Source organism: Molossus molossus, unplaced genomic scaffold, assembly GCF_014108415.1.
Source record: "Molossus molossus isolate mMolMol1 unplaced genomic scaffold, mMolMol1.p scaffold_m16_p_13, whole genome shotgun sequence".
Classification (NCBI taxonomy): Eukaryota; Metazoa; Chordata; class Mammalia; order Chiroptera; family Molossidae; genus Molossus; species Molossus molossus.
In genome coordinates this window covers 85,811,761-85,837,817 of record NW_023425348.1, presented here as the reverse complement: position 1 = coordinate 85,837,817, position 26,057 = coordinate 85,811,761, and the positions used below count along the sequence as shown (strand labels likewise).

General features: G+C 39.7%; 2 protein-coding genes across 2 annotated transcripts; one reads left to right on the top strand and one right to left on the bottom strand.

Moving 5' to 3' along the window:
- The first annotated feature begins 1,817 nt into the window (after window positions 1–1,817).
- Window positions 1,818–2,800, top strand: LOC118628701 (olfactory receptor 1S1-like). Its single transcript, XM_036259633.1, has one exon. The coding sequence runs from the start codon at window positions 1,847–1,849 to the stop codon at window positions 2,798–2,800; it is 954 nt and encodes a 317-aa protein (XP_036115526.1). The 5' UTR covers window positions 1,818–1,846.
- A 17,490-nt stretch (window positions 2,801–20,290) lies between these two features.
- Window positions 20,291–21,235, bottom strand: LOC118628835 (olfactory receptor 9Q2-like). Its single transcript, XM_036259812.1, has one exon. It carries the CDS (start codon window positions 21,233–21,235, stop codon window positions 20,291–20,293), a length of 945 nt encoding a protein of 314 aa, XP_036115705.1.
- Between the last annotated feature and the right edge of the window lie 4,822 nt (window positions 21,236–26,057).

Here is a 26,057-nt window from a genome sequence, read left to right as displayed (position 1 = left end):
TCAGAGGCCATAGCCTAACCTTTCCACTAGAGATGGCATCTTTTGGGACTCATTACCCCTCTTGCAAGAAATAAGTGAATTCTTGAGGTATTTATTAAGTGCTCCTCCTCTACTAGGCACTAGAGGGGAAACAGAGAAGGAGTTCTCTAAATGCTTACTATCTCACGGGGAACATAAGACACAACAAACAATTCACTTGCTACAAAGAGCTGTAACCAACTAAGTTACAAACAGGAAGGCATAGGTAGGAAGAGGCATCAGAAGATGAACAAACAAAAGCAGAGTTGCTTGTCTATTCTCCATTTACCTCACTGAGATGGGGATGTGAAAACAACTGTTTGTCTTGAGGAAAATGCCTCAGGGATACAATCCCAAAGGATTTAGAAGGAGTCTCATGTGAGCTCAGCATGAGGACTATTAACTCTGGTTCTTGGGGAAAGAGTCTGGTTCTGACAAACATATAAGAATTGCTCTTAGTCTCCCTGCTGCTACCTTGTCAGCAGCAAGTTAAGGTACTGGGTCTAGATTCCAATAATTTTCTGAGATCCCACCACCTTTCAAAGGTAAGTGGGGTTTTTTTTGTTTGGTTTTGTTGTTTTTACTTTAGTGCTGCTCTTAACCATCGAGGCAGGTGCCTCAAGAACTCAGCACAATTTGTACAGCACTGCTGGTGGGTGAGAAAGGCAGGACAGGAAGGTGAGATTAGAGATTACCCTTCAAAAATACAGTTTCATGTTCTGGTTAAGCCCAAACCAGTTGGGCTCAGTGAATTTTCTCCCTCGTCTCTTTATGATTCTTCTTTCATAAGAGAGCCACTCTATGACCTCATACTGCTACAGCCTCCTTTAGCCCAGCAGGCTGCTTCTTGGTTGGAGTCCCATTGAGCTGATTTGAATCCAATGACCTCCTGCAGCACCTACGTGACCTGGGAAACTTGTATGTTCATGCTATGCTATGAATGAAGAAAGACTGCCCTCCCATGCTGCTTCATACCCCTGCCATCCTGGGCTGATCCAGTGAGCCTTCTCATTTATAAATGAGAGGCAAACACAAGTTTTTAGGTTTTATGTGTGTCCTCAAAATTGTTTTTTGTTCTCTTAACATCTAACTATGAGTAAAGTAAAATTCTAGTTCCCCCCTTTTTTGTACACATTCTCAAAGAGCAGTTTTCTTGGAATCTCCCCTAAGTTGAGTGGTATTTGGCACCCACACAATGTATACTCATAAACATTCTTAACCATTCATTTTTTCTTCTTTCCCAAACTCTTCACATTAATGACTCTTCAAAATCCTATCTTCTTAGATTTAAAGGATAAAGATGGATGGTGGGAAAGATCTTAGGATCAGATTGTTCATTTTTGAGTAATTCCTTCAGGAGCATCTTTAGAATATGGAGTACACCTCATATGGTGTCCTTAATTTGGATCGTTTAACTACATTTGGAGCCAATTGTAAAAATCACACTTAGAATTATATTAGAGTTTAAAGCATGTTCATTGAGAAGTATCTGTCACGTCTCTGACTTTCCTTTCTAATGCATTTCCTGGAGCTCTGACCTGCTGACGTAGTTCCATTTTTCTGTCCATTTTGGGGTCTGTTTTTCCAACCTTCCTAATGTGTCTGTGAACCACTCAATGTTATTTCAATATGTTTCTTTTCAATATTTAAAAGCCAGAGTTGATTTGTTTGGTAGTTCCATATTCAGTAATTTTTCTCCACCCTTGACTGCCTTTCAGCCTAGAGAAGGTGTTCACCTCCCTGCAGTGGTTGCACTTAAATGGTATTATATTGGGGTACCTTGTAAGGATAAGAAGACCTTGTGTTCCTTCTTCAGATCAGCAGAAATATGCATCAAGGAAACCAAACCATGATCTCTGAATTCCTCCTCCTGGGACTCTCCAACAAGGCTGAGCAGCAGAACCTCCTCTTTGTGCTTTTCCTGGGTATGTACCTCATCACTGTGATAGGGAATGGCCTCATAATTCTGGCCATCAGCTTGGATTCTTACCTTCACACTCCAATGTATCTCTTCCTTGTCAATCTATCCTTTGCTGATATTTCCTCCATTTCCACTTCAGTCCCCAAAATGCTGATGAACATTTATACCAAGAGTCAATCCATCTCCTATGAAAGCTGCATCATGCAGATGTACTTTTCTATTGTGTTTGTTGTTATTGACAATTTCATCTTGGGAATCATGGCCTATGACCGTTTTGTGGCTATCTGCCACCCTCTAAACTATACGACCATCATGCAACCCAGGCTCTGCATTTTGCTGACAGTCATTCCATGGGTCCTCAGTAATGCTGTTGCCCTGACTCATACTCTTCTGCTCCTTCGATTGCGCTTCTGTGACAGCAACACTATTTCACACTTCTTCTGTGACTTGGCCTCTCTGCTCAAACTATCCTGCGCAGACACAATGATCAACGAGCTTGTGTTGTTTATTGTGGGTTTGTCAGTCATCACTTTCCCTTTTGCCCTCATCCTCTTCTCCTACATATGCATTGTCAGGGCTGTCCTGATAATCTCATCCACAAAGGGGAAGTGGAAAGCCTTCTCCACCTGTGCCTCTCACCTGATAGTTGTATTGCTCTTCTATGGGACCATTGTAGGGGTTTACTTCTTCCCCTCATCCATTCACCCTGATGACAGAGATAAAATTGGTGCAGTACTATTCACTGTGGTGACACCCATGATGAACCCCTTCATCTATAGCCTGAGGAACAAGGACATAAAAGGTGCCCTGAGAAAGTTCAGCAAGAGGAAATTTCCTGCCTTTGATGCCCTGGGCATCTGAATTCCTTTTGTTCTCATAACCAGATGGATGAATGTGTCCAAAGTTTGTGGCATAGTTGTGGTTCAGCTTCTAATGAGCTTTAGATACTGCCTCCTATTCTAACCTCTGAAGAGTTGGGGCTTTTTTGTGTAGCTCTGATCTTGGAAACAAACCCCTAAATTCCCATAAGTCACAACCATAAAACATGTCTTGATTATAATGTGTGTTAATACAAACTTTGGTGCAAATTGTTTACAACTTAGTTGATAACAAGTGCATGTAGTACATACAGTTTAGCTTTCCCAGCTTTGAAGACAGTTATTCATCATTTATTTATTCAATCTAGATTTCTCTAGGTCAGCTTTCCTCAACGTTTGTTTAGCTGAGGTACTATTCAGTGAGGTGTTTAATAGTTGTAAAAATGAAGGATCCCACATTCAAACAATTTTGGGCAACTCTGAGTTAAGTAAGCAAAATATTTTAATTAGACAAATTCTCAGAGCCTTTAGTATAGAATAAATCTCCAGGAGGGTCATATGGCGTGCAACATTTCTCAAAACTAAACGTGTTCAATCATTCAGGAACTGATTCATCACAGACTAGTTCATAGGTCTAGTGTTGCGCGAAATACATTTTGGAAAAAGCATTTTGATGGAAAACCAGAGAGTATGTATATAGAAGCGATCAATTCTTGTCCTGACTTTGTGCCCAAGTAGCTGTGAGATTGTAGGCACATCAGTTCACTTTATTAAGCCTATTTTCTCAGCTGTAAAATGAGACCATTGGTCCCAGTTATTTCCAGCTGTGGGTATACATCAGAATTACCTGGGGTACCTTTTTCAAAATTCACAACCTCAAAAATGCGATACTTTCTCTGCTCGACCAACTACAGTGGCCTTGAGTTCAGCTTGGCAATTAAACTCATACAGTACACCAAGAATCAAGTGTTAAGAAAGCTTTAACAGAGGATACAGAACAGTCACACAACACACATAGGGACAGCATGGTAGAGGTCTCATGACTCCCAGGCATGCCTTCTAAATATCTCCCTCATCCTCATGTGGGATGCACATAGTCATAGAGAGAGTGCTGAGTGGGAGTGGACCACCTCAGTTCAAGAAAATTCCCACTCTGAGGTTCCTTGGGCATTACGCCTTGCTTACCACAGCTGCTTCTGGGTTATGTGACTAGCACTCATTTTCTGGTGCAACTGCATCTCAGCAAATAGGTTTCTCATCAATTACAGATTCCTCCATCACCAACTTTAAAGAACAGGTACAAGTCCCATCAAAGCCATTTCAACAGGTCTATTTTAAGGATCAAGCCCACACCTACACAATTCTTGAATTATATGCAAGAAAGATGTTCTTGAGAGTCAACCCTGAGACTGTCCTGAGACTGAGAGAAGGCTACAAACTAGCTTTGACTGCTTTCCTTCCAAAGTGCACCCTGCACCTACTAACCCATATTCTAATGAAGGAATTAGGCATTTGTATTCTGGGAACACCCCTCAGGTGTGACTGATGTGCTAAGAAGCATGGAATTCTATGAGCTGTGTGTTCCACTCTGGCTCTCAGAGTCTGTGCATCTAGATGCTCACTGGTTGATGACGATGTCTTTCAGAATCCACCTTAAAAATATTCTGCAGCTACTCAGAAGAGTGTGTTCCTTCTCCCCATCCTGAACTTCTTTTTAAATATTTTCACCTCTGGAGCAAACTATTACTAGGTCTTAAATCTAATTTTTCTAACTATTGCTCTGTAATGTAGAGAAAAGACCTGGTTCTAAATCCTGGCTTTTTGGCAAGTTGTGATCTAAGAAAAATTATTTAAGCAGTGAAACTCATCTTCTTCATCTGTAAAATGAAAATAATGATCCCAACATCTTAGAGCTGTTTGTTGCTAAACAGACAGGTATATGAGACAACTACCATACTTCCTAGTATATTGTAGACACTAAAAAAAAAAAAAAAGTGTTCCTTTTTTGTGACTGTCACATGGCTTCCAGCACTAATCTGCCTGCCCTGGGTTTATCTGTCTCTAGTCTAAGCTGACTTCTATATTTCTTTAAATTTATAAAAATTCAATGTCTTTCGGAGAAAATATGTAATCAGCCACCTGCCTTTCTCTATGGTATCTCTTAAACTTTTATGTTTCACATGAGTTTTCATTACAAATGTAAAACCACCTGTTTTTATATGGATTACCAACAATCTTCTTAACTGTCCTGCCTTCCTCAAGTGCCTCAAAATCTACCCTATTCTATCCATAGCTTCAAAATGAAACATCACAGAGCTCTGCTTTCATTATTCCATGAGGAGGAGTAGAGAGTCCTAGATTCATAACCAAGAGCCATGGAGTCTGGCCCAACTCTGCATCTAATTCACTTTATGATAAACCATGTTACTGAATCTCTGTCTCTTTTTCTGTAACATGACAATTGGTCTAATATAAACAAAGAAGGCTCTGTAATAGCATGTATCATGAAAACCAATTTATGTAAAACAGAATATGCAGAAAGAGATGCCTAGGAGGAGAGTCAACAAAATAGGAACAGTGGTTGTGGCAGACTGTATTGTCCAAAAGTCGTCACAACAATATTTTCCATTCCACATTCTCTTGAAGAACTTGGCCATTTTCCTATCATGAGATGGAGTCTCTGTCCCTCCCCTTGAACCCAGAAGGTTTGGGGGACTCCTTTAACAAATAAAGTACCCCAGAAGTGGTGCTGCATGACTTCCAAGAACTATCTAAGAAAAGTTAATACAGCTTCCACCTGGCACTCTCTCAGGACACGTGCCTCTGGAGCCCCCTCCTGTGAAGCCACCATGCTGGAGAGCACATGTGGGGAGACCACACAGAGTTGGAGAGAGATGCCCAAGCCACAGCAGTTTCAGACTGCAAGTCTGAATCTCCCGCAGTCAGTCATCCAACCTGAAACTTCAGCGGATCTGTCTCCACTCCTACTGCAAGCACATGAGACCCACGTGAAAACTGCCTGGCAAAATCCAGTCAACGTCTGGAACTGTGAGAGATAACAACAAAATGATTGTTACTGTTCTAAGCCACTCCATTTGAGGTTCATTTGTTATATAGCAATATGTTACCAAAAATGGTGGTTTTATTTACAAGGATCAAGCAGTTTGTCTTATGCACTGTTATGGCTTTAACATTTTAGAATGACTGGCATGTTAGGAAGAAAAAACTTGTATTTTGAGGAAAATAAACTCTCTTGCTTATTAAACGTATTAAAGCAATATGTGCCAGAATCTTCTGTTACATAAACATCGGTTGGGCAGATCTGAAATTTTTTCTCTTTATTCTGGTTTCATCTAGCCCATATTTGATATAAGAAGAGTCAGGATTAGACCCAGGTCATTTAGTTTAAATTGGTTGCCACCCCTGTGGGTCTGTCCTGGTCCTCTATTACTTCCAACTTGTAGGTTCCACAGGAGGCTGTAACCATACTAAGGTAATAGGAACTTGCTTTGGCTACAAATAGACTTGTATGCAAGTTGGGAGTTTGCCTCACAAAGTGAATTGGGGTTATGTTTGGGACACGAAAGACAACTGACTAAGGAAATACAGACTCACAACGTTTGTGAAAACCTTGACACGTTTTCACAGAGGAGAAGCCCAAATCTGTACCTAGATGCCTGTATTTCCTTGAATCTATCTCCTAGCTCTCATTTTCAACAAATGTCTATAGTAAACCTTCATTTTACCAGGCTCTGAGCCTGTCCTGAGGTTGAAAGGGTGAATAATTCAGGCCATGCCCTCAATGCACTCACAAACTAAAGAGAGAAACTGACGTAAAAATGATTTTAAGTAATTTTTAAGACATGATAATCAAAGGCAACATTTAACATCATTAGATTTAGAAAGCATAAAGATTTTGTACAAAGCACAGTCAACCGCATTTTATGCTACCCTTGTTCTTTTGTGTTAACCATACCTGAGAAAAGCCAACTTATGGTTTTACAGATAAATGAACAGAAACCCCTGTCATCTTAGTGTAGGTAACACAAATGCAAAAGAAATGCCTAGAAAAACAAATCAAAAAAAGTATGCATTGGGTGGAATTTATTTGTTAAACCCAACGTATAAAGTGTCAGTAAAATACTCGTGTATTTATTCACAAAACAAATATGTCTTGAGTACCCAGAGACAGTCAAAATGAAATAATATATCCCATGGCTTTCCTTACTCTTTTATCACAGAGCATGGCATACACAATGAACATATAAATAAATAAATAAACAATGGCCATAAATAGGAGGCAGCAAGAAGACTGTGATAAAAAGTCAAGCAGGTTGCTTTGGCCGGTGTGGCTCAATGGTTGAGCGTTGATCCATGTACCAAGAGGTCGCTGGTTTGATTCCTGGTCAGGACACATGCCCAGGTTGTGGGCCTAATCCCCATGGGAGGCATGCAGGAGGCGGCCAATAGATGTCCTCTCTCATCGATGTTTCTATCTCTCTCTCCCTCTCACTTTCTCTCTCTCTCTCTCTAAAATCAATAAAGGAAAAAAAATTTTTTAAATAGTCAAGCAAGTCAGTGGACAGACAATAGCATAGGGTAGAATCGCTATTTTAGGTAGAGAGGATTCGGGACTGGGGAAGGGCTCACAGGTATTTGACTGAGGACTGAATAAAACAAGGAAGTGAGCCATGAAAAGATTTGAAGAGACACATTTTAAAAAAGGAAAGAGCAGGGATAAAAATCCTGATGAGGGAACAGGTTAAATTGAACCAGAGGGAAAGAGAAGAAAAGATAATCATGACGGTAGTTAGGGACCCAACCCAGCTAAATATCATAGGCCATTGCAAAGACTTTGAACTTTATTTAAATGCTTTAAGTAAATATTTAAATCCATGGGACTGGATGAAATTAACCTAAGGATTGACTACGTAGAGAAAGACCTATGACTAAGCCCCTGGGTAACTCTAACATTTAGAAATAAGGACCTAGCAAAGAAGTCTAAAATGCTGCAATGAGGCAGGTAGGAAACCAAAATAAATTCATGTCAGGAAGTTGGAGAAGAAAGTGAAAAAAGTCTTCTAACAAAAAGGAGGGGTCGACTGTTTCAAATACTGCAGGAGCCAAACCATCACTCCTGAAATCACACTTTCTAATCTGCCCTCTTCACCCTGCAGGTATCACTCCTAGTGATCTCTCAACTGCTCCTGCGTCCTCAGGGTTGAATTCTTGGTGAAACTGCTTAATTCAGAACATATTTCTTAGAAGATTAAAATATTTTGAATTTCTGTTTTGCCTCCATCTTCCTTTTACTGCCTCTCTCTATATAGTCTCCTTTTAATAGAAAAATTTAGAGGGTTCAAAACTACAAATCCCTTTTAAAATTGGCATATGGGCCCAGCTGGTGTTTCTCAATAGACTGAGAGGTGCCGGTTCAACTCCCAGTCAGGGCACATGCCCAGGTTGCCGGGTTAATCCCCAGTAGGGGCTTGCAGGAGGCAGCCAACTGATGTTTCTCTCTCTCATTGATGTTTCTATCTCTCTCTCCTTTCCTTTCTCTAAAAAATAAATAAAAAACATATTTAAAAAAATAAAACTGGCATACAGTGTTAGGCAATACCATCTGTGACCTTCTCTTTTGTGTGTGTGTGTGTGTGTGTGACCTCCTTAACCAACCAAGAATTCTCAGGAACATTTTCTACTTTCTTTGATAATAAAAAGAATATTACACTGTAACCAAGTGTGGTTTACCCTGGAAATACAAAAACTGTTTCACATTCCCAAATCAATCAATATAATGCACCATATTAATAAGAGAAAGAATAAAACTATATGATCATCCTAGTAGATGCAGAAAAGCATTTTGACAAAATCTAAAATTCATTCCTGATTAATAAAAAAAAAAAAAAAAAAAACTCTCAACAAACTAGAAGTCAACAAGAACTCTCTTAACCGGATAAAGGGTGTCTATGAAAAATCTGCATAACAAATGGCAAAAGACTGAGAATTTTCCCCTAAGGTCAAGAACAAGATAGGAATTTACATTCTCAGAGCTTCTGTTCATCAATATATTGAAGGTTCTAGCCAGTGCAATAAGGAAAGAAAAAATAATAAAGTCACCCAAATTAGAAAGGAAGAAAACTATTTTTATTCATAGATAACAAGACTGTCTAAATCTACAAATAGTTACTAGAATTAATAAGTGAGTTTATCAATATCAAAATTAAAAAGTAATTGCATTTCTATACACAAGCAAGAAACAATTGGAAATAAAAATTTAAAAATCGATGCCATTACAATGGCATAAAAAATAATGGAGTACTTAGGAATAAATCTAACAAAAGTTTCAAAAAGGTTATACACTGAAAAATACAATGATGAGAGAAATTAAAGAAGACCTAAATAAAAAAAGAAATACATCAAGTTCATGGATCAGAAGAGACAATATGTCAGTTCTCCCCAAACTGATGCATAAGAATCTATGTAATCCCAATCAAAATTACAATAAACATTTTATTTTAGGAATTGACGAACTTGTTTTTAAAATCATATAAAAATTCAAAGGACCTACAATAATTAAAATGACTATGAAAATGAAAATCGACGGGAAAAACCAACAGAAAAGCAGCTTGCGAGGACCATACAACGAGGGACACCGACTCGACCCCGGTAGGCTTGCCAAGGCACGAGACGGGGCTGGGAGCCCACGGTCGGCAGCTGGGTCGGCAGCTCGGCAGCAGCCTCAGCTGTAAGCGGCGCCCTCGGGGCACACTCCCAGGCGGCCCCACAGCGCAGCCGGGACAGAGGCTGAAACAGCCACAGCCACTCACCTTGGGCTCCGGCGGAGGGAGGGCGGACTGGACTGGAACTGAGTCGGGACACTCGGGGTTTGGAGGGCGCTCAGAGCTTTGGCTGAGTGCAGCCACACAGGAAAGTGGCCACATTGCTCCTTCCCAGGGCTCTGAGGAGAGGCAGCAGCCCCTCCCTCGAAGATCCAACCCCACCCTGTGGGCCATTGAAGTGCTAATTGAGGCTCACTAACAACCAGCATCTGCCCCACCCTCGTGAAAGCCCCTTGGCTGAGCAGCAGAGGGAGTTTTTCAATCAACTGACAACCCAAAACTCATCAATTAACCTAGACTGCTAGCCTCCACGCAAAAAGCTAGAGGATAACAGTACCTTTCCTGGGCTGGCAACTTTAACCAGGAAAGTAAGACTTGACAGTGGTGTTCAACGTGGGTCCTCCCTTGCTCATCTAAACACAGGAGAGGGAGCCACAAACAGCAGAACACCAACACCCACAGGGAGAAAATGACAGGCCCCAAAGTCCACAGTGATAGCCAAAATGGTGAAACACAGAAACAGAAGCCAAATGAAAGAGCAAGACACCTCCACCGAAGATGAGATCAATGTGGAGCAATTAGGCATGTTAACAGAGCTAGAATTCAGAGCCATGATCTTGAGGAAGCTGAACAGCATGAGTAAGGACATAGAGACACTGAAAATAAGCCAATTGGAAATTAAAAACCAACAAGAAGAGATAAAAAATGACATATCCGAAATGAAAAACACATTGGAAGGTTTAAAAAGCAGAGTAGGGGAAGCTGAGGACCGGATCAGTGAATTAGAAGACAGGGTAGAAAAAATCAACCAATCAGAAAAACAAAAGGAAAAAACTATTAAAAAACAGGAAGACAGCTTAAGAGAACTATGGGACAACTGGAAACGTAATAATATTCGCATCATAGGAGTCCCCAAAGAAGAAGAAAAGGAGCAAGGGATAGAGAATATATTCAAAAAAATAGTGAGAGAAAACTTCCCTAATTTGGTGAAGGAAGAAGGCATTCAAGTTCAAGAAGCACAGAGAGTCCCAAGTAAGAAGAACCCAAACAGGCCCACACCAAGACACATAGTAATTAAAATGCCACAAATTAAAGATAAAGAGAGAATCCTAAAAGCAGCAAGAGATAAGCAACAGGTTACCTACAAAGGGAACCCCATAAGGCTCTCAGCTGACTTCTCACAAGAAACACTACAGGCCAGAAGAGAATGGCATGAAGTAATCAAAGTCATGAAAAACAAGAATCTGAATCCAAGACTACTCTACCCAGCAAGGCTATCATTCAAAATAGAAGATCAAATAAAGAGCTTCCCAGACAAAAAAAAGGCTAAGGGAATACATTAGCACCAAACCAGCACTGCAAGAAATGTTAAAAGGACTGCTGTAACTAGCAGTAGAAATGGAAAGAAAAATAGAACCACACTAAACAAAAATGGCAATAAATAAGTACATATCAATAATCACCTTAAACGTTAATGGATTGAATGCTCCCATAAAGAGACACAGAGTAGCTGATTGGATAAGAAAGCATGACTCATCTATATGTTATTTACAAGAGACCCACCTCTCAACAAAAGACTCACATAGGTTGAAAGTGAAGGGATGGAAAAAAATTTTCCAAGCAAATGGAAAGCAAAAAAAGCTGGGGTAGCAATTCTCATATCTGATAAAATAGATTTCAAAATGAAGACCATAACTAGAGACAAAGACGGCCACTACATAATATTGAAAGGATCTATCCAACAGGAAGATATAACCTTGATAAACATATATGCACCCAATATAGGAGCACCAAAATATATTAAAAATCTTCTGGAGGACTTCCAAGGAAAAATCGACAACAATACAATCATAGCAGGGGACTTCAACACCCCGTTGACAGCACTGGATAGATCCTCTAGGCAAAAAATTAGCAAGGAAACAGAGACTCTAAATGAACCACTAGACCAAATGGATTTAATAGATATCTACAGAGAATTACACCCCAAAACTACAGAATACACATTCTTCTCAAGTGCACATGGGACATTCTCAAAGATAGACCACATGATAGGACACAAACTAAATCTCTACAAGTTCAAGAAGATTGAAATCATATCAAGCATCTTCTCAGATCACAATGGCATGAAACTAGAAATCAATTGCAACAAGAACATGCAAAGACATTTCAACACATGGAGGCTAAATAGCATGCTATTAAACAATGAATGGGTCACCGACGAGATCAAGGAAGAAATTAAAAACTTCCTGGAAACCAATGAAAATGAAGACACAACAACACAAAATCTATGGGATGCAGCGAAAGCAGTTCTGAGAGGGAAGTTCATAGCACTACAGGCCTACCTCAAAAAACAAGAAAAATTTCTAATTGACTGTCTAACCTCACAACTTAAAGAATTAGAAAGCAAACAAAAAGAAAACCCCAGAGCAAGTAGAAGGAAGGAAATAGTAAAGATCAGAGCAGAAATAAATGACATAGAGACCAAAAAAACAATTCAAAGGATCAATGAAACAAAGAGCTGGTTTTTCGAAAAGATAAACAAGATTGATGGACCCTTAGCTAGACTCACCAAGAAACAAAGAGAGAGAACCCAAATACACAAAATCAGAAATGAAAGAGGAGAAGTAACAACCAACACCACGGAAATACAAAAGATCGTTAACAACTACTATGAACAACTATATGGCAACAAATTCGACAACCTAAGCGAAATGGACAAATTTCTAGAAACACACAGTCTCCCAAAACTATTCCCGGAAGAGATAGAAAACTTGAACAGACCAATAACAACTAAGGAAATTGAAGAAGTAATCAAGACTCTCCCAGCAAACAAAAGCCCAGGCCCAGATGGTTTCACGGGGGAGTTTTACCGAACATTCAAAAAAGAACTAACACCCATTCTCCTCAAACTATTTCAAAAAATTCAAGAAGAAATAAGACTTCCAAACACGTTCTATGAGGCCAGCATAATTCTAATTCCAAAACCAGAAAAAGACACTACAAAGAAAGAAAACTACAGGCCAATATCCCTGATGAACATAGACGCCAAAATCCTGAACAAAATATTAGCAAATCGGATCCAGAAATACATCAAAAAAATTATTCACCATGACCAAGTGGGATTCATTCCAGGGATGCAAGGCTGGTACAATATTCGCAAATCAATAAACGTGATACACCATATAAACAAAATGAAGAATAAAAACCACATGATCATATCAATAGATGCTGAAAAAGCATTCGACAAAATCCAACATCCATTTCTGATAAAAACGCTCAGCAATGTAGGAATAGAGGGATCATATCTCAACATAATAAAGCCCATATATGAAAGACCTACAGCCAACATCATACTCAATGGACAGAAACTAAAAACATTTCCATTAAGAACAGGAACAAGACAGGGATGTCCACTTTCGCCACTCTTATTTAACATTGTACTGGAAGTCTTAGCCACAGCAATCAGACATGAAGAAAAAATAAAAGGGATCCAAATTGGAAAGGAGGAAGTGAAACTGTCATTATTTGCAGATGACATGATATTGTACATAGAAAACCCTAAAGACTCCATCAAAAATCTATTAGACTTAATAAATGAATTTGGCAAAGTAGCAGGATACAAAATTAACGTCAAGAAATCGACGGCATTCTTGTACATCAATGATGAACTCACAGAAAGAGAAACTGAAAAAACAATCCCATTTACCATTGCTCCAAAAAAATTACGATACCTAGGAATAAACTTAACCAAAGAAGTAAAGGACCTATTTGCAGAAAACTACAGGTCATTGAAAAAAGAAATAGAGGAAGATATAAAAAAGTGGAAGCACATACCCTGTTCATGGATTGGAAGAATTAACATCATTAAAATGTCCATACTACCCAAAGCAATCTATAGATTCAATGCAATCCCCATCAAAATACCAACGACATATTTCATAGAACTAGAACAAATACTTCAAAAGTTCATATGGAACCAAAAAAGACCCCGAATAGCCACAGCAATCTTGAGAAAGAAGAACAAAGTAGGTGGGATCACAATACCAGATATCAGGTTATACTACAAAGCGACTGTAACCAAAACAGCCTGGTACTGGCACAAGAACAGGCATATAGACCAGTGGAACAGAACTGAAAACCCAGAAATGGACCCAAGGCAATACTCTCAATTAATATTTGACAAAGGCGGCAAGAGCATACAGTGGGGTAAAGACAGCCTCTTTAATAAATGGTGTTGGGAAAATTGGACAGCTACGTGCAAAAAAATGAAACTAGACCATCAACTTACACCATACACAAAAATAAACTCAAAATGGATAAAAGACTTAAATGTGACCCGTGAATCCATAAAAATTCTAGAAGAAAATGTAGGCAGCAAAATGTCGGACATCATACGGAGCAGAATTTTCACTGATACATCACCTAAGGCAACAGAAATAAAGGAGAAAATGAACACATGGGACTACATCAAACTAAAAAGCTTCTGCACAGCAAAAGAAACAATCATCAAAATGGAAAGGCAACCCACTGTATGGGAGAACATCATTGCCAATGATATATCAGATAAGGGGTTAAATTCCAATATATAGAGAGTGCTCATACAACTCCACAAAAGGAAGACAAAGAACCCAATTAAAAAATGGGCAGAGGAGCTGAATAGACACCTCTCCAAACAGGACATACAAATGGCCAAGAGACATATGAAGAAATGCTCAACATCGCTAATCATCAGAGAGATGCAAATTAAAACAACAATGAGGTATCACCTCACACCTGTCAGAATGGCCACCATCAACAAATCATCAAACAACAAGTGTTGGCGAGGGTGTGGAGAAAAGGGGACTCTAATACACTGCTGGTGGGAATGCAGACTGGTGCAGCCGCTATGGAAAACAATATGGTGCTACCTCAAAAAATTAAAAATTGAACTTCCATTTGACCCAGTGATCCCACTGCTGGGAATATACCCTAAGAAGCCTGAAACACCAATCAGAAAGAATATATGTACCCCCATGTTCATAGCAGCACTATTTACAATAGCTAAGATCTGGAAACAGCCCAAGTGTCCACCAGTAGACGAATGGATCAAAAAGCTGTGGTACATATACACAATGGAGTACTACATAGCTGTAAGAAAGAAAGATCTCTTATCCTTTGAGACGACATGGAGGGACCTGGAAAGTATTATCCTAAGTGAAACAAGCCAAGCAGAAAAAGACAAATACCACATGATCTCACTTATATACGGAATATAATGAACATAACAGTCTGAGGAATACAGTAGACCCAGACACATGGAAGTAGGGCACAGACTGACATCCCTCAGAAGAGGGGATGGGGGGTGGGGGGGTGGGAAGAGATAAACCACAGAACTTATATGCATGTATGCATGACCAATGGACATGGACAACTAAGCCGGGGACAGGGTGGAGGGGGGGTAGGGTGGGGGGTGCCAATGGGGTAAAAAGGTAAAATATCTGTAACAAAAAAATAAATAAAAATTCATATTAAAAAAAAAAAATGACTATGAAAATGAATGAAGTTCAAGTACTAGCAATACCTGATCTCCAGTCTTCGTATTCGAGACAGTGTGGTATTGGTATAACGAAAGACAAATAGAGACAGAATTAAGTTCAGAAATAGACTCACACATATATGGACAATTGATTTTCAACAAAGGTGCAAAGGCAATTCAGTGGAAAGAAAGATAGTCTTTTCAACAAATGATACTGGAGTAATTGGATATCCACTGCAAAAATATATACTTTGACCCATACTTTGTCCCATGTATAAATCTCAGCTCAAAATGAATCCTAAACTTAAATATAAAACCTAAAGCTATAAACTTCTAGATGAAAACAGAGAAAATTTTGTGAACACGAGGACAAGGAAAGATTTTTTTAAATATGATACCAAAAGCACAAGCCATAAATGGCAAATTTGATAAATGAGACTTCATCAAAATTAAAATATTTGTTTTGTTCTTTGAAGGACACTGCTAAGAGTAACAGAAAACAAGGCAAAAACTGAGAGAAAATATTTGCAAATTACATATCTGACAAAGGACTTGTATTCAGAATTATAAAGAGCTCTCAAATATCAATCATAAGAAAAAAAAGTCCGTGGGCAAAGATTTGAACAGACACTTCACCAAAGATGTACTAGTGGCAGTTGAGCACATTATAAGATTAAAAATCAACATTATTACTCCTTAGAGAAATGCAAACTAAAGCCACAATGAGCCACCACTACATGCCTATTAGAATGCTAACATTAAAAAGGTTGGACACAGACTGACAAACTTCAGGGGTAGGGGGAGATAAACTTATATGCATATATGCATAACCAATAGACACAGACAAAGTGAAGGCGGCGGTGGGAGGGGGACAGGAGTAGGGAGGAGAAGGGTCAATGGAAGAAAAAAGGAAGGACATCTGTAATATTATCAACAACAAAAATAAATTTAAAATAAAATAAATACATAAATAAAGATTGGGCATAACAAGTGTTGATAGGGATGTGGAAGATCTGGGATGTTTATGCATTGGTGGTGGAAATGTTAAATAACACAACCACTTTGCAAAACAGTTTGGTAGTTTCTTAAAAAGTTAATCATATATTCACCATATGACCAAACTATTCTACTCCTAGATAGTTACCTAAGAGAAATGAAGGTACATATTTATATAAAGATTTTTCATGAATGTTCATAGCAGCTTTATTTAAAATAGCCAAAACTAGAAACAACCCAAATTTCCATTAACAGGTGAATGAATAAACAAATTATGGTATATCCATACCATGGAAGAGTACCCAACAATAAGGAATGAACTATTGATACTTGCAACAACATTAATGAATCTCAAAATAAAATGCTAAGTGAAAGAAGTCAGACATGATTCTATTTATATAAAATTTATATAAAACTCTAACTAATGTATAGTGAAAAAGCAGATTAGTGGTTGCCTGGAGGTATGAAGGAGAGGGTGGTGGGAGGGGCACATGGGAGAAAGTACAGTGGGATAAAGGAAACTTTTGGAAGTGATGTACATGTTCATTATCTTGATTGTGGCAGTGATTTCATGGGCATGTGAATATGTTAAAACTTAACAAATTGTACAATTTAAATGTATACAGTTTATTGCATTCCATTATACCTCAATAAAGCTGTTTTTAGAAAGGTACAACATATCGGAAGGAATTTCAGACACATCCTTTCAGTAATCTTATGATAGATTATAGATGATAGAACAAAATAATGTTATGTATTTTTTTTAATGGTGACAAATAACATTTTGAAAGGAATCTTAATTCTTAGACAATCACTGAACATTAAAAAAAAAGAAGACATGAAGGCAAGATTGGTGACTTGTTGGAGGCACTGTATGTATGAAGTATTTATTGGAGGGAGCTTTGGCTCAAGAGATAGATGTTGTTGAAGGGCTTCAGAAGGCAATAATTCATCTGAGCAATCTTGCTCTTTCTGAGGGAGATGCAAATTCCCTCATGTCCTCCTCATTGACCAACAGGGGGGCAACGGTAAGTTCCATGAATTTCACATTTATGTCAGGCCATAAGATGCACCCACCTTACCCCAGACCTACCAAATATTGAGACCAAGAATGCAATTGAAATCCAGATACTTTCAAAGCAAATTGCAACTGAGAATTTGGGCCTGGGAGAGGGAGGGGGAAATGAAGAAGGGTGGATATCATGCAAGAGTACATACTTTTCTAGACTTATTGGGTGATAAGTTCCTAAGGCATACAAATGTCTAATCATTATGTTGTGCACCTGAAACTAACATAATATGGTATACCAAATACAATTGAAAATATGTTTTAATGTTTTCATTTTAAAAAGAGTACCTACTTTAGAGTAAGAAAGACTTGAGATCAGATCCTCCCTGCCATTTTCTTGATGAATAGCTTGGGCAAGTTACATAACCTCTTTGGGTCTTATTTCTTCCTTTTGTTAAATGAAGTCAATAATAATTATTTTCCATTAAAGTTGTTAGGAGAACTAAAATAAATGATTCATGTAAAGCTTTTAGCATACTGCTTAGAATTCATTTAAGTGCTTATTTACATGTGCATTAGTTTAAGAGTTAGGTTAAAAAATTATTATTGAACCCTCCACTTCTGGAGATGTCTGGATCTAAGGCGAATCTTGTCCCTGGTGAGATAGTTCCAGACAGTTCTGAAATAAAGAAGTCCACTGATAAGCTATGGGTCCCTCTGCCCATCAATACTCATTAGGTTGTGGATCCTGGGACAATCGCCATAATAACACTAATTAATCATTGTAGAATTTCACCCAGCACCTTCCCATTCTCCGTGAACACCACGTTGTTGTAAGAATAAATGAGATACATTTAAAACTTGGTTCAGCATAAATGCTCTATAAATTTTATTTCACAGTTGAGAAGACAGGCTGAAAGGCTCTAAACTAATTTGAAGCCACACAGGTAAGCTACAGACTGCACACTTTGGTGCCAATTTCTACAACACAAATGCCTCTATCACCTGCTACAGAAGTTGAGGTTGTATTAAGGGAACATTTGCATGGCAGTTAATATTTGCAAAATTTTCCCCAAGATGTACTCTTTAGAGTTAGTTGTTCCATCCTCATACTTCCCTTTTTAAGTGATTTGTACAAAAACAAGAACAAAAGCTGATGTGTGAACCCAAATCTCTGACCACCAGTGCAGTTTTTCCCTGTATCTTTTCCTAGATATTCCCACCCAACTCTTCCCTAAATTTTTGTCATATGGCCTTTAAAAAAAAGTTTCTAGAGTCCAGAAACAGAAACTGCCATTTATTTAATCTACACACATCATCTTCTCACATGCAACTACATATGCACATATATGCACGTACACATGTGTACTTGTGCTGTCACATTACACAGTACTAGCACATAGGAGCTATAAAGTGACTATTTTTTATTGTCACGTTGAACAGATTGGAGTTTTACCAGGAGAGCATAGGGAATATGGTCAATAATATTGTAATAACTATGTATGGTATCAGATAGGTACTAGACTTATTGGGGTGATCATTTCATAAGGTGTGTAAATGTCTAGTCACTATGTTGTACACCTAACACTGATTTAATAAGTATGTCAACTTTAATTGAAAAATAAATTAAGTTTTTTATGTTTGAACTTTTACTTTTTCATCAGATAAAAGAAATAAAAGAAATGCAATGACAATGAATTCTAGATGGAGTGACTGTATAGAGTGGGCAATAGATCATAGTGGGGGTTGTGAGTATGGCAACTAAGTGCTCTGTTCTGGCTGGGTGGAAGCCCCACTCTACCTTGCTTGTTCACTGATCTTGGAAAAATTGCTCAACCTTCTAAGTCCCAGGTGCCTCATCTACCCATGAAGCAGGAATAGTAGAACAGATCTCATAAGGTTGTGGTAAGAATTAAATCAGATAATTTCTGTAGCAAACATCACAATTCCTGAAAGGTGATATCCGTCTAGTAAATATTGGTTTGTGTGTGTGTGTGTGTGTGTGTGCAATCATCATCATGATCATCATTCAAAAGCCACTGAAACAATAAGAAAGAAAACAATAAATGATGGGATTTGGAAAATTCCTTGAGATAAAAAATGTAATTGCATTCATAGATAGCTTTTTGATTTGCCAAATACTTTTGCTCCACTCATGGAGTATTTGTTGTGCTGGGCAATATACTTCATTCAACAGATAGTGATGAATAAAACAGACATGGCCCCTGCCCATTCATGCATCGGATCCCCAAAACATAGTCCTTTAAAGTAGGTAAACCCACTTGACAGATTTAAAAAATGAAGACTGAAGAAGTTGGAACTTAAAGGTAGACACTGGAGCCCTGGCCAGTTTGGCTTCATGGTTAGAGCATCAGTCTGTGGTTCGGTTCCCGCTAAGGGTGCGCACCTCGTTTGCAGTTTGTCCTCCGCCCTGTTTGGGTTTGTGTGGGTGGCAACCAGTCAATGTGTGTCTCTCACATCGATGTTTCTCTCTCTCTTCCTCCCTCTTTCCCTCCCACTCTATCTGAGGATATATGCAGAAATGTCCTCCAGTGAAGATAAAAAAAAAAAAGGTTGACACTGGAACCTGAGATGTATTTATTCAGTCAACAAATATTGAGAGCCTTTATGTGCTGGGTGCTTTGCTAGACATACAAAAATAAATCTCATGGGTAAAAATGCTTCCTCTCATGTAGATTACTTTCTAGAATTAGACTATCAAATATGTAAAATGTAGTAGCTCTGATGGTGACAAGTATTACATAGAATAATAAATCAAAAAGTGGAGGTGGGGCCCTGGCTGGTTTGGCTCAGCGGTTAGAGCCTCAGCCCGCAGACCAGAGAGACCCCAGTTCCTTCCCACTAAGGGCACATAACCCGGTTGCAGTTTGTCCCCGGCCCCAGTTAGGGTCTTGTGGGTGGCAACCACTTGATGTGTCTCTCTCACATGGATGTTTCTCTCTCTCTTCCTCCCTCTCTCCCTCCTGCTCTATCTGAAGATAAATGCAAAAATGTCCTCAGGTGAGAATTAAAAAAAAGAAAAAAAATGGAGGCGGGAAGTTCGGGTACAATTTTAAGTAGGGCTGTCTAGGAAAGTCTTCCCAAGTAGATGATATTTGAAGAAAAAGAGCATGGAGAAACTAAGGAGTGACATATTTGACAAGGGTCTATCTAGGGCCTTCTGGAAGCCTTTGATCTGCTCAGGGCTTTCCTAACAGCCGCCTTTACCTCCTTATTCCTCAGGCTGTAAATGAGGGGATTCAGCATCGGGGTCACCACTGTGTAGAGCACAGACACCACTCGGTCCCCTTCAGAGGACCGGCTCGAGTTATCCCGCAGGTACATGAAGATGAGGGTGCCGAAGAACAGTGACACAGCGGTGAGGTGGGAGGCACAGGTGGAGAAGGTCTTGGCCCGACCCCCAGCAGAGCGGATCTGCATGATGGCCACGATGATAAACAGGTAGGACACCAAGATCACCAGTGTACAAGCAGGCATGACAAAAATGGCAAACACAATAATCACCACCTCTTGAGTGAAGCTTTCCCCACAAACGAGTTTTAATAAGGGAGGGAGGTCACAGAAAATAAAGTTGATCTCATTGTTTCCGCAAAAGGAGAGCGTGAAGGCTGTGACCGTTCGCACCAAGGCACTGGCAAAGCCGGCAACATAAGCCCCAGCTGCTAAGCCCCAGCGGGCCCTCTCGGTCATGATGGTGACATAAAGCAGGGGTTGGCACACGGCCACACAGCGGTCATAGGCCATGATTGCCAGGAGGTAACAGTCAATAGACGCAAAGAAGGTGAAGAGGAAGAACTGAACTGCACAGCGAGCTTGAGAGATGGCTGTGCCATGGTCCAGCAACACCACCAGCAACTGAGGGACGATGACAGAGGAGTAGCACATGTCCACGAAGGAAAGGTGACCAAGGAAGAAGTACATGGGGGTATGGAGCTGGTGATCTTTGTGGATCAGGATGATCATCCCTGCATTCCCCAGCAGAGTGAGAAAATAGAAACTCAAAAATAACAGGAAGAGAGGCAGCCTCCACTCAGGATATTCGGTGAATGCAACAAGGAGGAACTCGGTCAGGAGGGTGTGATTCTTCCCAGCCATCCATTCAGCGGTGTACTTGGGGTGTACCTGGGAGGGCTAAGACAAGAGCCTGACGAGGGGAAAGTTCAAGTCATTTCAAGTAATAAAGCTTTAAACTGGGTGTCTGACATGTAGGCACTTGATTTCGACACACTGCAGTCTGAAGTGAAAGTAGACGAACATAGAGCTCACTATGATACAAGATAAAAAGTGATGAAAGCTTCTATTATACTAAGAACGGAGAACCAGTGATTCTCTGTCTTATAAGTTAGCCCTTGTTTTTGCAACTCTGTTCCCAATTAGCTGTTTGATCTTACACAAGGCACTTAACCTCTCTGAACCTCAATTTCCTCTTCTGCCAAAAGGGAATCAAAACATCTGCTCTGCTCTATGAGATAAGGTTAATGCATAGATTAGAACAGATGAGAAAATGCTTTGGAAAGCTGAAGGCACTCCACATAGATACGGTGGCTATTTAAATTTTTAAATGAACATTTTAAGGAATGAAAATGTATATTCTATGAACAAAAGAGCATGAACCCTCCCCCCCCCACCCCCACCCCCAAAAAATCCATTAGCAATCAGCAATGGGCTCTGCTTTTAGGAATATTTCTATTTTCAGTCTAATGACATGAATGTTTAAACAGCTGTTATCCTAATTAGAGCTGGCTGGCTTGTTAAGGATTTCTTGTTTGTTTTTTATTTTCTAAAAGTACTAGCATTAACCTTGGAATCAAAAGAGAAAACATTAGCTCGTTTTAGCACCTAACAAAGTTCCATAACCATTGTCTGGTTGTTCTCACAGACTTATTAAAAGCAGTAGTTTGAGAATCTGAGTTAATGAATCTGTGGATCCTAAATAGAGTTCTAGAATAGGCTATAAAAAAATGCTTGGATTATGTTTGATTACCTGATATAACAGCAGTCAGGTCAATATGGGGCTAACTCATTAGAGATAACAAAGAAAAGAAATTAGATCTGGAAGCTCTCACCTGAATTCCACTTCAACAGTGGCTTCCTCCTTTGCTTAGTGTTTCCTCTGCTGGTGACCTGCTGATCCAGAGGAGACCTGGGTTCTAGTTCACCCAAACTAAATGTGGCAGCCTGGGCAAGTCAATTTTCCTCTCTGGACTTCAATGACCTTATCTTTATTGCCTTTCAATAAAGAGCAATGCAGCATAAGACCTTCATCATAGCAATCTGGTTGAGATGGGGTCACTTCCAGAACCTCTATGTTCTATTCCCACTTCATGGAGTCTCTCTCTTTCCTCTCACCCTTGACAAAAAGATACATCTCTGACACGAGAGTTCCCTGGAGTTTTTACAAACTCGGCTCAGGACAATAGGGATAAGGGCCCAGCCTCTTTCACTGAGCTTCTGATCCAGCACTAGATCTTGCTGGTGGTGCTTCTTGTATTAACTGCACCAGGATTGTGCACTAATTGGTTCCTAAGGTAGGTCTCCAAGGACAGGCCATTTATCTTCACGTGACTTCCAAACAAGGCATCTAATATCTTGGAAGTTTTCTCTTTCATTTCAAACTCCCAAAGCCCCATCTCATGTCCTGCCATCACTCAGCAGGGTCTGATGGGGCTGGTTCCTAATCTTTCCTCATTCCTTCCTTGTACCAAAAGAAATGAATTTCTCTGAAGGTTTCCAATGTCTCACTTTAAAATTTTGTCAAGCATTTTGCACAATGGCACCCTTGCTGGCACCATCTGATCCCAAAAGGAGGCTGTTTTATTAGCATAAGTTTTTGCTCCTCATCACTGATACAAGCTGTAATGGGTAACTCTGAACAGTCATCATTTTGCAGAAACATTATGGTGCAAGTGCAGGAGCTGTGCAATGAAATGATGGGAAGGCAGGCATGAGCAAGTCATGAACAGACTTCTACCAGGAAAACTGACAAAAATTCTCTCTAAAAATTTTTTTTTCTTTACTGATTTGAGAGAGAGAGGAAGGGAGAGAGATAGAAACATCAATAAGAGAGGACATCAATTGGCTGCCTCCTGCATGGTCCCAACTAGGGATTTGGCCCACAACCTGGGTATGTGCCCTGACCAAGAATCAAACCAGTGACCTCTTGATGCATGGGTTAGTTCTCAACCACTGAGCCACACTGGCCAGGCTACCAAATTCTTAATGGTGACCAACCTCTCCTTCAGGACAATGGCTTTCAAACTTTAGTGTGCCTAAGAATCACCCAGGGAATTTATTGAAAATGTGAATACTATCATCCTACCCCCATAAATTCTAATGTAGTGTGTCTGCGATGGTACAAGGCATCTAGATTAATGGCCATCCCAGGTGGTTCTGACACAGCTAATCTCCAAAAATTATACCTTGAGACAATGCCTTGGGAAACATTCTCCGGAGCTCTAACCCTGCTTGACCTTATATACATGTGTGCATGAACAATGGTCATGGACCACAAAGCTGGGGACAGGGCGCAGCGGGAGGGGGAAGGGGGAATCGGGGGGGTGGGGGAGGAGAATCATCTGTAACAAAAATAAATTAATTAATTTTAAAAAATACAGAGAGGGCTATGCAGCTACTGTTTGGCAAAACAATGACTTGAACTGGGTCAGTGTTCTGCTGACTAAGCCTATTCAGGGGATGACACAAGACAAGAGGACTCAAGGGCAGCAGTTCTCGACTTTGGTGCAGAACAGAATGACCAGGATTGAGAAGCTTTGAAAATCCTGAGGCTCAGAGTGTACCCTTTAACAATTAAATCAGAAAGTGTGATTGTAGCCAGACATAAATATAATTTTTAATCCACAGATAATTGCAATGTGCAATAAAGTTTGAGAACTACCTCCAAAGGGCTCCTACCTTGCAAAGTCTTATTTCTCCCAGGTGTCTTAAGTAGATATTAAGTTTATTGTTCTCATAAGTTTGGGAATCACTGCATACTATATTCCCACATGGAAAATCACATTGTGTATCATCGTTTTAAAGGATCTATGAAGTCCTATAATTAAGAAACCTTGTTAACTTTCTTTAACCACCATTTCTCAAAAATATTTGACCACAGGTCCTTTTTTCACTGAATGCACATTAGCATGCTGCAGAACCAGAGTTCCTAAAGAAGGATGCTGCTTGGGCAGTGCAGCTTTTAAAAAGCTCAGCAATTGACCAAATGCCAAACAGCAAAGCAGTAACCATTCCAAAAAAAAGTCATCTTCCTGATGACTCATCTCAGGATCTGGCTCCTTTAAGTCTCTGTCAGACTGGCTGCCCCAAGAGCAATCACTCCTACTGGGAAAGGAGTCGAGAGGGGGCCAGGTGGGGAGCACCATCCATGCTGATGGATCCCCTGGGAGCTATGGTAGAGGAATCCATCTTTCCTTATAAAAAAGACTCTTCCTTCAGTTGTGAAGTGAGTCCAATGGCTGAGCTCCTGCAGTTCTGCTATATAAACAATAGTGACCTTACCTGACCCCACCCATAGGTGAAATAAGCTGCTGAGGCCATCAGAGCCCCACTTTCAGGGAACTATGATACAATTCAGATAATTATTAAGATGATTCTGTCACCAGAGGACCAGCCCTAGAAAAGAATCAGAATGAACCTTATAAAATATAGATCAAGATTTTACATCTTGTGAGTGTTGAGACCTACAAAACTAAAGTTTAAAAAAAAATTAAAGATTTGTTCCTAAGAACCATAGATCTGACTAACTTTGGTTTCCTGACTTACAGATGTGGGGCATGGTAGTAGCTGAGCCAAATGTGAAAGGGAAATCTAATAGGATAATAACAGCAAAGGCTACATAAACTCCTTACTATAGGCCATTTCCCTAAAATGATAATGATAGATAGATAGATAGATAGATAGATGATAGATAGATAGATAATAGATAGATAGATAGATAGATAGATAGATAGATAGATATACATGTGTTAGCTCATTTAATCCATGAAACAATCTTATGAGTTAGATACTATTATTATCCCCATTTTAAGAAGATAAGAAGATTTAGGCACAGAGAGTTGAAGTGGATCACCAATAGTCCCACAGTAAAGGGCAGATCTAGGGTTTGAACCCAATCAGTCTGAATCCAGAATGCACACTCTGAACTCCTATACTGTACTGCAAGCTCTCATGAGGATGTCTCTGAACTCTATGTTTGGAAACAGTTGGAGAGTTCTTATTCCTACATCTGTACTTTCTTTCTAACCTTTTAGAAAGAAGGGGACTGTGCTAAGAGATGGGACCTAAGTTGAAAAGTGAGCAGACTGTCGTAGAAAGTTCTTGGGGTACATGGCCAGACCCTTGCTCCTTCTAAGAAGTATTACAGCCACCATGAAAGGATGGACTCGGTGCCCACCTTGGCCCCAAATGGCCTCACCTTTCTCAGCACAGATGATTGGATGAGGAGAAAACTCAGTCTACGTTGATTGCCAGTGTTAATACTCTCTTCTTCCAAAAACTCTTTTCTTGAACACTTTACGTGGATATCTGTTCTGTGTATCCAACAAGTCGTGACTTTCATTTTGAAGGAGGCGCTGTGAAGGAGTACAGATTTGGTGTAAGGAAGACATAGCCTTAACTGTCACCCTGGAATCTCTCTCTACCATCTTCCCCCATCCATACTTGAGTGGATCTCATGCCAAATCAAGGCTGAACTTCATAAATTTGCTTTGGAAGGACTTGTCACTGGTGAACGGCCCTTGACTTACATACTCTGGAAATCCAGAATTTTTGTAGACTCCTATTAAGATGCTAGAAATATAGGAGATATTGGAAGTCAAGTGACTCTGGCTTTCCAAGTCACAGGTAAATAGACTGAGGTTCCCAAGTAGAAAGAGGGTTACTGGTTAGATCATTTCATATG